The 14,196-nt window shown below is 45.7% G+C and overlaps 1 protein-coding gene across 10 annotated transcripts in view; it reads left to right on the forward strand.

Moving 5' to 3' along the window:
* LOC119167556 (uncharacterized) overlaps positions 1 to 14,196 on the forward strand; it is a 115,434-nt gene that overhangs the window by 99,104 nt on the left and 2,134 nt on the right. For 9 of the 10 annotated variants that reach the window (XM_075890790.1, XM_075890791.1, XM_075890789.1 and 6 more), the window contains one exon: positions 5,594 to 6,811. The exons of the other annotated variant lie outside the window; for it this stretch is intronic. In XM_075890790.1, coding sequence (XP_075746905.1) covers positions 5,594 to 6,811 — 1,218 coding nt within the window. The remainder of the gene's footprint in view (positions 1 to 5,593; positions 6,812 to 14,196) is intronic. 10 annotated transcript variants of the gene reach the window in all.

The following is a 14,196-nucleotide window of genomic DNA, read 5'->3' on the forward strand; positions in this document are numbered from 1 at the left end:
CAAAGGTGCAATCCAATTCGCTCTACTTTTTTCAAACGGTGTATCAATCGTACCCCGCCCCATTCTAATTGCTTTCTGCAGCTAACGTGGTCCAGTGCGGCCTCCAGGATTGTAGACATTGCGAAAATTCTGCAGCCGAGCTCGTTTCAAACTGCCTCCGTTGTCGGCGCAACTTTGACCAAGTGGTGATGGCATGCGATCGCAGGATAATGTGATGTCAAGTTATGTAACGTCATGATGACGTCATAAAATTTGGGCAATACATTGCGGCACGACGACGTCTTAGGGGGCGTGATAAAGTGATGATGGAGTTTGGAATCGCTCTGGACGTCCATTGAACTCGTAGTTTTGGGCTCAAAGCGGAGGATCTATCATGGTGGTTACTAGTTGAACATTTCGAATAAATTAAACTTTGACAAGGCATGGGACCTGGCGAATTTTCGTGCTCTAATTAACTGTGCGGTCTTCTTATTTCTTATGACATTTAATATGTTATTTCTTGTTACATCGCATGCTGCGTGGCGCTTATCAAATTTCTTTTACATACTCATAGTTTCAGCTCTTTATTTGAATACGGCCAGAATTTAACGACTACTCCTTCATTCAGTGACATTGACAACTATTTTCGATGGATGTTTCGTAAACATTGCATTGGTAAACTCCACACCTATGTGTTTCATTGTGAACTCACACTGCCTTAATAATTGGTCTCTGACTTTGCGCAGTTACGACCAATGATTCCAGAACCTTAACTGATGGCATTGAACTAATAGTGTCTCCCGATATTTCAGTATGTGTATGTTTTGGAAATGTGCCGTGGTCCTGCTACGGTCATTACCGCTTGGCAAAAGCTCTAGGTGGCAGATCCTTATAAAACGCGCCTACTTCGCTTTCACGCCACGTGTTAGGTCCGGAAGTTCTTCATAGTTGCGTGAGCACATTATTCAGTCATAAACTTTAAATGAAGTAAGAAGAAAATGAAAAAGCAGCAATGGTTCCACATACTGGCATTCTATTTGTCAAGTGGATTATTTTTATAGTCAATCTTTCTCTAAGCGTTTCAAAAAAGAATGACATTTCATAGAAAAAACGTAGGAAGGGAATTGGTCAGGGTTCGTTTCCTTTTTTTATGTGCAGCTTGATGAAAAGAAAGAATATATTTGCGCATTTAGAGTAAAATACAGGTCCAACCGTAATGTCGTAAATATCATGAATATGTAACCAAATTTCATAGACGAAAATACCACTCGCCGCTTGCAAGGACCGAACCGAAAACCGTCCGATAACGTGTGAAATGCTCTGCCAGTTGATCTACCGACTCTACCGTTCTCTATAATAAACGATAGGTAATATACGGAGCACAATAGGTATCAGATAATTTATATAGTAACATAGCTTCGCTTCAGAAATGCAGCAATAGAACGAAATAGAGTGGGTGTGCACAAGTATAAAGACCAGTTGCCAGAGTGCTTTTGGGTTGAAACAAGTCGCATTATTTTTGCCTTGTGCCGTATGCAAGAATAAACAGCTTATCAGTTCAGTCATAAACGACATTTTCCGATTCATCCGTCTTTCACAAGCACGTGGGCCATCGCGGGAAGGCCACTATATCAGCCGCATCTGGTGCTACTGAAAACAAAAGTTCAAACTCAATTTCGATTTCCCATTCTGATCAGTTCAATGCCGCATGAACTGTCGTCGGTCACACATGGGCTACTTGATGGCAAGCCATTCAAACATCTGACAACAATGTTTCAGTGATGATAATAGGTACAAGCCCTTGTATGAAAGAACGGAAGCGGCAGGCTTGTCAAGCTCGATCACTTGACTCAGAGTACGTATAATATGTTAGTGCCATCTGCCTCAATTAGAGATGCTCTGTCAGTGGCCAATAGACAAGAACGCTTCAGCAACTTAGTTGCCTGTTTGATGTGTACGCAGAGAGACGGTGGCGTCCAAGGAGCCATTTTTTATAAAGATCAGAAGGAAGATATCATTTAGCGGTTGACTCGCAGCCTAGTAAATGAGAATTACTGATGTTCACGCAGTGTAATACGAGCGTTTGGCGCGACATCGAGGTTTATTACTGTCTGATATTCTTCAAGTGTTCTTCTGTCCGTCAATCATATTTTTGAAAACATTTTCTGATCGAAGGCTCAGCTTTATGAAAAATAAATTTACGACATTTAGGCCACTTTGATACGCTTTTATAGCACCATCCTCCGCGTAGTAACCGAGAGCAAATGCAAAAAAGTGAAAAATCGTTGTTCAAAGGACCACGCGTAAATATTTAGACAATGGTTCAGAGCACAAGTTAAAACGTTGATAAATTCCGGGAAGTATTGATGCCCGAGCATGAATTTCTCCCATTTCCGAGCTATAGAGACGTGGTATACACATACGTGATTGTGTGAAGCTACGAAAGGCTCCCAATATTCAAACACAGGGAGAATGAGGGCAGTCAACGTGCCACCAAGCACAGCAAGTTTGGTAAGTGCCATATGTCGCCTACACCAATAAAAAAAGAAAGCGATTGCTGTGTTACTGTGGGAGTATATTCAGAAGCAACAAACTGCCGCCACTGAAAGGCATTTTATGTGCAAAAGCGCTGTCGACTGTGCTGAGCAACCTCAATAAAATAAAAAGTATTTCCATGCATAGTTTGGCTTAATCTTTTAAAAGGACTATGGTACCGAATTTTTGATCATATTGCGTGTTATGTTGGTTAATCGTTTCACATTCACACTTAAGGTAGCAACGTTGCAGCTCATTTGACAAAAGCACTTGATTTAGAATTCATTATTATTATAAGTACGCGAGTGGCCTGTGAGTAGGGCTACACTGACGCACTCTCGAGCCATGACGTTACGAGCTGTTGGCTTAGCAAGCAGCTGCATTCCGGCAAATGATATTGGTTCATGGCAGCGAGCGCGACAAATTGAGATGTTTTTGCTTACTTCAGCTTTGAAATGAAATGAAACAGTTTGCACTGGCTGAAAATTCAGCAGAAGGCGATGGCTCCACTGCATTCATCTCATGATGTCACACGCGCCATAGCGAAATGGGAGCCGCCGGCGATGGGCGGGGCTTACAGCCGGCCACTCGTCAGGCTTGTTTTTGCCCAACATGTTCTTTTGCGACCTATAGACCGTCTACCTCTAGTTTTTCCTGAAAAACAAAAATTGTTGCGCGACCATGTCATGGCCGTTTTAATTGTGTTGTGTTACAGCACGCACCAGCAGAAAAAAAAAAACCGTCTGCGTAAAAAAATTACCGGAATCGTTGTATTGACTCAATCATTTCTGGAAAAAACTTTGCTAAATGGAGCCATCAAAACTTCTTTTATTCGAGTTGATCGCAGCCTTGAACCCTACATGGGTAACTGCCAGTAAATGAAAATTTCTTCATCGAACTGGGTAATGAGTAGAATTTGGTTTCGTCGAATGCAGTTTGAACAGCGTTTCTTAAATGAAAATCACATTGAGAAGGCTTTCACGTAAGGTAGTGAATGACTAGGAATATATACATTAGGTATCCTTCGCTGCCCTCTAGCGTTGGACAGCACACTGTCTCAAAATTATCCTTTGCCTCGTTATTTCTTTGCACAAAATATGCACTAGTGTGGCTTGTATTTATTTAGGCAGTGTTCGCAGGTGAATATGCTGTACAGATGATGCAGTCTCTAGTTTCTCGCTGAAGAAGTGTGGACGATTATGATGTTCAACTAGCCCACGTAGTTTTCCTTCCATGTAGGTCGTTAGTTGTTTATGATTGCTCAAACTTTCTAGGTCATGCGCACAGCAGCTTCTGTGTGCATGAGCCGTCTTGTTTGAATTTATAATATGGCATAGTGTAGGCCATTTGTCCTTCGCTATTCTTAGAGAAGTTCGGTATGCCATAAAATCACCTGCTTGTTTCACGACGTCGCAAATCTCCGAAGACTCGGTGATAGAGTGAAGACTGCACGCAGAGACTAAAAAGCGCGTTGCTACGCTGAACAATGCATAAACGTACTTCAAATAGCTGCAGGGTGACTAATTATGATCGTTAGTCAAGAAGGCCTACCAATCACAATGGTAGAGGCTACTTGTAGCTGCTGGCGAGAGGGATGCGTGAGCGTATGCATCAAATTTGTTTAGTTGTAGCCTAACAATGTTGAGCTGTTTGTGCACGCATGAAAGTCAGTCGACTCATCCTTGTTGAGACTGAAATAAACATTATTATTAGCAGAGGCAAGTATTCGCATGTGGAAAGTCTAAGAATTCGTAGTCCCGAAAACCGTGGAACCTGATCATACTCCTGATCCAGCAGATCAAGCTGCGCGAAAAGCTGCTTCAAAATGTGCCCTTTATCCCCTTGCTACAAGACGTTGCGATTGCTACCTTATAACAAGGAAAGAAAAGCACATAAATTGGACACTAAAGCGGAAACGGAAAGCCCCCCCCCCCCTTTTTTTTTAGCTCTTCTGACTCGGCCAAACTGACGCAGTCAACACGTCTGCCCACTCAACTCACATCAACTATATTAGGCAGCCGCGATGCTACTCACTTTCGATGAAATAAAACTAAGTTCCTCAAACGAGAAGAGCGTTACGTCTGCCCACTCATCAACTCACATCAACTATATTAGGCAGCCGCGATGCTACTCGCTTTCGATGAAATAAAACTAAGTTCCTCAAACGAGAAGAGCGTTTGATTGGTTAATAAGGCGTTTCTCGTTTTGGTCCATATTTGCGTCACCAATTATGTCAATTTCAAGCCCCTCAAAGCAACATGAAAGCATGACAGAGTGCTTTAGCGTTATAGAGCCCCTGTTCAGCGGTAGCCTCCTCCAAAATGCTGCAGCGCGAACGTGAAAGTGTCGCACAGGCAGCCCCGGCAGCTCGCACCGCCGAGGACGTGAACGCGGTGGACATTGCCCATAGCAGAATTGTAGGGCAAATGTAATGACACGATTACGTGATTTCTATGTTGAAAGAAAGTTGTGCCTCAGTTCTTTATTTTCCAGTATGTAGCCGACAATAACCAATATCAAAAGGGGATAAAGGAAGCCTTCCAATCCGCAAACTTTTTCGGTGGGTATCGGAGGGGGGCTCGTAACCCCCTTTCGTCTTCTCGTCTCTGTAGATACGAGTATGTTTCTGTGCATACGTAGCTTAAGCACCAAGCAAATTAAAACAGGTCGTGCGTACAGAACGTGAATATCATTTAATGCAAATTGTACAAAACTTGTAGAATGTGCTGTTACACGCAGGACAGTACCATTGTCATGATGCCAATTCACGCGTCGTCATACTCAGAAAAGAAATGACTTACTTCTCTTTCAATGGGCTGCTTCAATGGGCTGCTTCACTCTTCAATGGGCTGCTTCACAGAGGTCAAACAGGAGCACTTGGTGCACATATTGCGCGAATTGATTAAAAGAGTAAAAAAATCCATGGTCAGAAATGATAAACAACGTTACTGTGGAAATAATGCGTTGCAATGCATTACTACAGATCGCTCACAATGAAATGATATTCCCTCATTCTTCTACATCCTACAGCAAGCAGACAGTGCAGTAGTTCTTATGGCGAGTTCTTGCTCTTTTGCAGGTACTGGACAAGGAATAATCTTCAACTGCAGCGTGGTCGGTCTCGCGGACTACTTCTCGTCACGGAGAGGACTCGCACTGGGTGTCGTGATGACAGGGGCTCCTGCAGCGTCATTCATATTTCCCGCAATATTCAACTACACCCTCGAGGAGCACGGACTACGCGGCACACTCCTGCTCACGGGAGCATACATGCTTAACATTCCTGTATTCGGACTCCTGCTTCGCACTGGCCTTCGCAGTTCCACAGAAGAAGCGTGCCGACAGTCGGAAACCAATGGATCAACGACAAAGTCCAAATTATGGCCATCATCAAGAGCGCATTACACCGACAAGGACGGCTCCCCGCCCACAATTTGCCAAAGCGTGGAAAGTCTCTCGCGAAGCAATTCAGACGACCACATACGCCGCGGTTCTATTCTGAAAAGCAGCAAATCCTTTAGAATCCCTGACGTGGGAGGAACAGAAACGAGCAAGATATTGAAAGACGGTCTTAGCAGCAATACTACATTTGGAATCACAAGTTCTCGCCCAAGGTCAAGCGATCCGCAATTGGAGACATGGACATGCAAGACAACTACGCTTAGTCAAAAAAGCCTTGCACAGCTTCATGACATAATGACGTCTTCACTTCCAGCACTGATTCCGCTCAGAAAAAGCACGGAAGTCGATCCCGTGAAACTAAAGGACTTTCAGAGGCGAAGTTCAATCAAAACAGGCTCGAGGTTGTCAAGATGGACGACTCTTTGTAAAAGCGCTGCACTTGTGGCCAGAACGCCCCAGTTTTATATGATCGCGTATTCTTTCTGGGCTTACTGCCTTTTCCTGGATACATACCTTACAGTGATCGTAGACTATTGTGTAGATAGCGGAGTGGACCAAGGTGACGCGCTTCATGTACTCCATTTTTTCTCGGTGACAGACGCTTTGTGTAGTCTTGTCATCCCAATCCTTAGTGACTGCAACGTACTCTCAACTCCTGTGCTTTTGGCCAGCTCATATCTCGTAGCATCGGTGCTCGCCGCTAGCCTGGCGCTCCTAACGGAGAAGATAGGCTTTTGGATCGTCGCGCTGGCCTTGGGTCTACCTTGCGGTTATATCAATGTTGGCCTCTCGGAAAGTTTGTACACTGCAGCTGGAGAAGAGAACCTGCCTATGGCTCTCGGCTTCATGTCTGCCGCTGCGGCAGTAGGGTCGTTCACGACACCCACCCTAATAGGTAAATATCATTTCGCCGACCTTAAAAGCGTATGAGCCTCGCTAAAATGTTTTAAGGAGGGTGTGTACACCTCAAGCCGCTAAATATGTGGCAGCGGCGTAACCAGGGTATGGCACTGGGTCTGTGTCCCAAACATTCCAGCACACAATATAGAGCTCGACCAACATCCCTGTCGGGCCCCCGCTTCAGGTTGAAAATGTGTCCCCCCTTGCCAAAAAAATTTCTGCCTATGCCCCTGCTGCAAGGTACAGATGTCTATTGCAGTTGAATACATTTTTTGAGTGTGGTGTGTGTGGTGTGCAATGCCCATCTCCTCCTCTCTCTTTTTCTCATTTACTCCCCCATTTTCCTCTCCCTCGTGTAGGGTAGCAAGCTGGACTTAGCCTAGTTAACCTTCGTACCTTTTTATATGCTTCGCTTCTCTTGTGCCGTTCGCGTCTGTCGACTTGCAAAGCCGGAAAACTAAATTAAGGTGGTGACAGTAAAGAAGCTGAAATAATTGTACTTTTCTGACACTAACCGAGTTCTCGATGCATCAGTAGATTTGGCGTAAACGTTCTCCGAGAACGCTTATGGCAAAACGTCTTTCTTCTCTCAAATTAGTACTGAACGAGGTAGGTAGACAACAGGCCGAAAAGCAAACACATGACAATCGGTTGTACTCGTGTTATTACTCAAAACAAAAGCTTTTTAAAGGACGTTGGAACGTAGAAAGAAACTACACTGGAAATGATGACGTGAAAGAGTATTGTAACTTTGCATAAGATATTTTTTTTTTGCAAAAATGCTGTTAATCTAGGGCCGCGGTGGACAATATTGTGAGGTGGAGGGTTGAGTTGAATGAAGCTGACGTGGGAGGAGCTGCACGAATTGACAAAAACAATTCATTGACAAAAACAATAAAATTGAGAAGAGACATATATGTATCATGCGTTGTTTCCGCATGCATGGCATAAAGTTCCAATTTGCAAATATAAGTTAGAAAATAACACACTATTTGAAGTCGATACTGCCACGTCAGCCTTCGGCTAGGTAGTAGCAAGGGTAGTAAAAGGCTGCCTCTGATGTCAGGGCAGTATTGCCTCTGATGTCAATACTGCCCTGCGTGCCGGAGGTGGCCGACCCTTATGTAGGAAATGTTTTGAAGCTATTTATAGCCCTGTTTACCATATGACCCCTTGAGAGACCCTTAAACCACACCGAGGTCAACGATGGAGGTATCCGTAAACAAGGGTGGTGTGCTGGAGGCCCCGTTTCGACGAGAGGACTCGTCTTCTTCAAGACCAGCTCTAGCCTTGAAGTAGACACGTCGACTCTTCGAAACGGCGGCTCGAGAACACAACTCCTGTTTGCGGATTTCTTCAATGAAACTTTCCATCTTACTCTTCCTGACATTTTTCGGATCACCTAGTTGAAAGAGAATAGAGTAATTTCTCACCTTCACTGCGATTCCTACAAGCGCTAACACTTTTTCGCCACTTTTTTTTTGGAAAACACGAAGCCCCGCCGTGGTGGTCTAGTGGCTAAGGTACTCGGCTGCTGACGCGCAGGTCACGGGATTGAATCCCGGCTGCGGCGGCTGTATTTCCGATGGAGGCGGAAATGTTGTAAGCCCGTTTCCTCAGATTTGGGTGCATGGTAAAGAACCCCAGGGGGTCGAAATTTTTGGAGCCCTCCACTACGGCGTCTCTCATAATCATATCGTGGTATGGGACGTTAAACTCCACAAACCAATGAAATCAGAAAACACGCAGCATGTCAACACAAATTGTTGAGCCAATCAGGATTTCGACATCATGCTGCTAACTCAGCTTGCGCAGTAACAAATGCAAAAAAAATCGAAGTGCAAACAGTTTATCGCGCACGATAGTCACGCGAGAGAGGGCAGAACGGCCATGCGACTTCAAGGTACGAGTCAATTCACACAAATATCGTTCGTATATTGACCAGTCGAGAGCTCGTTAGGTATTGAGGTGACGTGAGCACATTGCTGGCGTCATGAATCGTGCCGCAAAGACGAGCAATGCCCGGAAGGAAAAAATGCGCTGTTTTGTCCTGCTTTAGGAAGTTGCTAAACGGCCAAATGGTGAGAATACCATACGATCTAAAAACCGTCGATCTAAAATAGATGCATGTGACGGTTTCGCTTCCCGAAGCCTCGATATGATTATGAGGGACGCCGATGAATGTGTAACTGTTGCAATTCGAAAGTGCCAGTAGTGCGCAGGCGCAGCGACGATATTTGTCAACGTGCGTTTGATTTTCGAAATCACTTATAATTAGACTGTGTATCTCTACAGTACGCTGCTTGGAAGAGACAGACGAACATATGAAGCCCTGCAAGCTTGAAAGACACCAGCGTGTCCGCACTGCCTTTGAGACGTCTGACACTGCATGTTGAGACCTCTCCATAATAAAAAAGCCTTGAATTAAGAACTTGAATACGAAAAGCTATATCGCACTCGTGAATGCAAAAATTTAATGACCCGGAGGTCGAAGCATCGCATACCGGCTTCCGCGGCCACCTTCACGATGCAGGCGAAAATGCACGACGCCAGTCTACTTAGATGTAGGTGCACGTTAAAGAATCCCAGGAGATAAAAGTTCTAGGGACTAAGCTCCTTACACCGTGGGTCGTATGTCCCGTGCCGTCGTCGTACTAGCCACTTCTCGTTTATACTTTAGGATGTCCGCTAGATGGTGGTACTTGTACATGAGAAATATATCATGAAAAGATGCGAGATGACGGTATTGGAGTGTTCACTAGATCGACAGATGGACGGACGTGCAGACAGACATGCCGTGTCGTCGTCGTAGTAGTAGTAGCCGGGCGTCTTCAGCGTGCCGGGCGTCTTCGGCACGCTGAAGAAAGACATATGCATCCGGGGTAACCATGTTCGGCACAGTTGGTTGCAGCATGATGTCAAGCATTGCGGTGACGTCGCGGCCGTAAACTTGATGAAAATGAGCAAAGCTGGTGGTTTCCTGCAGCGCCGCGTTGTAGGCAAATGTTATGTATGAGAGTATTTTGTCCCAATTCTTGTTATCCTTGGTGACATACGTCGAAAGCATACCTGCAATCGTTTTATAAAGGCGTTCGGTTAACCCATTAGTCTGTGGGTGATACGCAGTTGCTGTTCGGTGCGTCGTGCCGCTCAGCAACAGGATCTCTTGGATTAACTGCGCCGTAAAAACAGTACCACGACCTGTGATGACGACAGCGGGAGCACCGTGGCAGAGAACGATGTTCTTGATAAACAAGTTAGTCACATTGGAAGCAGTTGCTCGCTGGGCGGCTTGTGTTTCGCAGTATCTCGTCAAGTGGTCGGTGGCTACCACAATCTAGTGGTTACCAGCCGTACACTTCGGAAATGGGCCGAGTAAATCCATTCTGACCTTTTCAAAAGGTGCGTGAGGGGGTCGTAAAAGCTGAAACAGACCGGCTGGTTTCGTCGTTGAATTTTTGCGGCACTGGCACGCTGTGCATGTCTTGACGTACTGCCGGACGGCTTTCGTAAGTTTTCGCCAGTAGTAATTGCCCTTAATCCACGCCAGAGTACGCGCAGAGCCAAGATGTCATGACGAGGGCTCGTCATGACAAGCACGCAAAATACCATCGCGGAGATCAGCAGGAACTACGAGAAAATGAACAGTTTTTGTTGGATGACAGTTGCGCTTGTAGAGGATGTCCTGGCGTAGTCAGAAAGATGACGAATCACGTTCAAACTGACGTGGGGGTTCTGGGCTACGTCCCTCAAGGTATCCGATCATTGCTTGTAGTTCTAAGTCTTCGCGTTGCTGCTCAGCCACATTTATTGATGCGAGAACAGTAAAGCCTTCATCCTTGCCTTCTGCAGTGATATCGACGGGTGCGCGGGAAAGAGAGTCAGCGTCGCTGTGTTTCTGGTCATACTTGTAAACCGCCGTTATATCGAATTCTCGTAACCGAAGGCTCCATCTTGCGAGAAGGCCCGAAGAATCTTTCAGATTCTCTAGCCAGCAAACAGATTGGTGGTCACTGAAGATTCGGAAGGGGCGTCCGTACAAGTAGGGCCTGAATTTCATTATGATCCGTACAACCACCAGACACTCTTTTTCAGTCGTCGAGTTGTTCTTCTCCACAGATGACAACGTGCTGCTAGCGTAGGAGATGATGCGTTCCACGCCATCTTGATAGTGCACGAGAGTAGCTCCGAGGCCAAGGTTACTCGTGACAGTGAGGACTTCTGTGCTGATTTGGTGTCGAAGTGACCAAAGATCGGCGGCGTTTGTAGGCGTTGCTTAAGGTCGCGGAAAGCCTCGGTTTCTTTGGGACCCCAGACGAAAGCGACGAGGTCTTCGACGAGTGTTTGTAGAGGGTCGGTGATTTTCAACAAAACTTGGCACAAAGCGGCGGTATTAAGCACAAAGGCTCAGAAAGCGGCGTACATCAAGCTTTGTTTTTGGTATCGGGAGCAAAGCAACTGGTATAGCCTTCTCAGGGTCTGGGTGAACACCACTGCTGCTGAGAATATGGCCGAAATATTTGAGTTCCTGATATCCAAAAGAACACTTTCCCGGTTTCAGAGACAGGCCGGCAGTGCGAATAGCCAGAAGAGCCACCTGAAGCGGCTCAATGTGCTGTTCAAAAGTCGCAGAGAAGACGACTGTGTCGTCTAAGTACACTAAGCACGAGTGCCACTTCAAGTCAGATAGAACTGTGCCCATAAATTGCTAAAGTATGGTTGGAGTGAAGCACAAGCCAAAAGGGAGAACTTTAACTTCATAGAGACCGTCAGGTGTTATAAACGCTGTTTTTTCTCGGTCCCGTTCATCTACTTTATTCTGCAAATATCTGCTACGGAGATCAATGGAAGAGAAGTAACAGGCGTGTCGCAGGCGATCCGAGGAGTCATCGATGCGCGGAAGAAGATATACATTTTTTTGTTATCTTGTTCAGTTTGTGGTAGTCTACGCAGAATCGTAGTGAATCATGTTTTTTTTAACCACAACAACTGGTGACGCCCAAGGACTAGTCGTCGATGGTTGAATTACGTTGTCGTCGAGCATTTGTTTCACTTGATGACGGATGACATCTTGCTCTTTCTGCGATTCGCGGTAAGCGTGTTGGCGCACGGGTTGGACTTTGCGCTCAGTGATGATTCTGTCCTTCATTACAGGGGTCTGCCGGCCTTTCGACGTTGTGGCTAAACAGTCACTAAATGATGAGAGGAGACTGAGGAGCTTTGCTCTTTCAGGTTGTTCTAACTGGTGATTGATGTTGAGGCGACTGGTCACGTCAATTTCGCAGCTGTTCTCAGTCGACATTGTCGTAATCAAAGGGAAGGCATCCAAATCGTCCAATGCGTACGGTTGTACGTTTCATAGTATGTTTCGTATAGTACGTATATTAAGGTACGGGTGTACGTTTCGCAAAATGCCTGTATTCGCCACTGAAGTTCGTAACTAAAAGCGCAGTCTGGCCATTTCGGAGTTGAACGAGACTTCAAGCAATGGTGACTTCCCGGTAAAGCAATGGTTACCTCCGGCGATGCCAGGTTACCTCCGGCGATGCACGTAACTGACTGTCCCAGTAAACATTAAACAAGGACGAAGATACTGCTGCGAGGTGGCAATGTGACGCAATCATCGACTACGCGTAAGGCCACGCCACGATGTTCGTTATCGATGTCGAAACCTGGAGAAACACAGCTGGCGAAACTGACAAACAAATCACGCAGATTAATTATCGCTCCATACTTTTGCAGAAAATCCATGCCTAAAATGATAGGCCGAAAAGAGTTGGGCAGTACAATAAATGACGCCACAAAAGCCGACGCAGAAATCTCCAGCCTGGCGGTGCACCTTTCCATAGGGTATACGAGGTGTCCTCCAGCGGTGACAAGTTGAGGGCCGTCCCGCGTTATCAGCACCTTGTGTAGATGGAGGGTCGGCTAATGAAGCACTCATCACCGAGTAATCAGCTCCCGTGTCGACAAGCGCAGTCACCGGATAACAGGCGAAGGAAACGGCAATGGCAGCGGACGTTCTGTTGGCGGTTTCAGAAACGCTTTAACGGTACGTTGTAAGGCAGCGGTGGAGGGCGTTTGTTGGTTCGCGTGACAGCGGCCTCACCTCCGGAGGTCACCGTTTTCAGCTTCCCTGGCTTGGGCTTACGCCACTGACTCCTAGGGTCCCAAAGGCTGGTCAGGCGCAGTGCGCTGATGTGATCTTAAACCTCCAGTTGTTAGGCAGCCATAAGTCAGTCATAAATAGGCAGTATTGTTTAACGGACTTAGCGGAAAAGCGGGAACAAAATACGCATGAGCCATGCACCAGACAAAGCGTTGCATTTATATTAGTAACGCTATCTTTTTCAGATTTAGCGCAACCGCGCTTGGGTGGTTTACGTGGGACGCATAAATGTTATATGGGTTGACGGCCGCATCGAACTAAGTTGGCGTTGCTTTTGAAGGATTTTCAAGGACGGTGTTAAAGGGCTTCGCTTGCAGATTCAGCCACCAAGTGTTCATAATTCAGTGGAGTTTGTGAGAACATTTTCTATTTTGAACGGCCCTAGTCCTAACAAGAATGTCAGTATAAATATACCTGCAGCATATAGGGTTTCGCTTCTGTTGCGCATTTTGTTTATTTACCTTTACTAATATTTGAAAAGTCGCATGCAGAGATACAAGCGAGCATTTTCAGTTTTTTATTATTATTTTTTTTGCATGCATTCATCGTCTAGTAGGTCACGCTGCAGTCACAGCTCGCTCATGAATTCGCTACACCACTATATTTAAACTTGCTGTCTGCAATGAACGCTTGTGGCACGGAATCACTATTCCTGTAACTCTCACTATCCCGCTAACGCTAAACTAAAATTATCTAATGTGCGGTCCTGACATCCTCCCTTTTTGGCTAATATGTATCTCCCGCTCAGATATCTCCCATAGGCACGTCTACAATCACTGTTGCAGCTGTTGTGTACATGATAGGTTTCCTTTGCTATTCTCTTTTAGGTGCGAATTCCTTCATAGGCTTGTCTTGTCGTCCATCCACACATCACATGCGGCGTGATCACAATCGCTGTAAAGCGCTCAATACAGGCAACAAGACTGGCAATGCTCAAAACCGGGTTAAAATAAATGAAAAAGGTCTAAAATAATACCAATACCAGAAACAACCTACACTTTATATAACCTAAAATCTCTAAAACGTCTGAAAACATTGGACTGATTGATTGATTGATGATTGATTTGGGGGGTTTAACGTCCCAAAACCACCTTATGCTTATGAGAGACGCCGTAGTGGAGGGCTCCGGAAATTTCGACAACCTGGGGTTCTTTAACGTGCACGCAAATCTGAGCACACGGGCCTACAACATTTCCGCCTCCACCGGAAAT

This window comes from Rhipicephalus microplus, chromosome 3 (assembly GCF_043290135.1).
Source record: "Rhipicephalus microplus isolate Deutch F79 chromosome 3, USDA_Rmic, whole genome shotgun sequence".
NCBI lineage: Eukaryota > Metazoa > Arthropoda > Arachnida > Ixodida > Ixodidae > Rhipicephalus > Rhipicephalus microplus.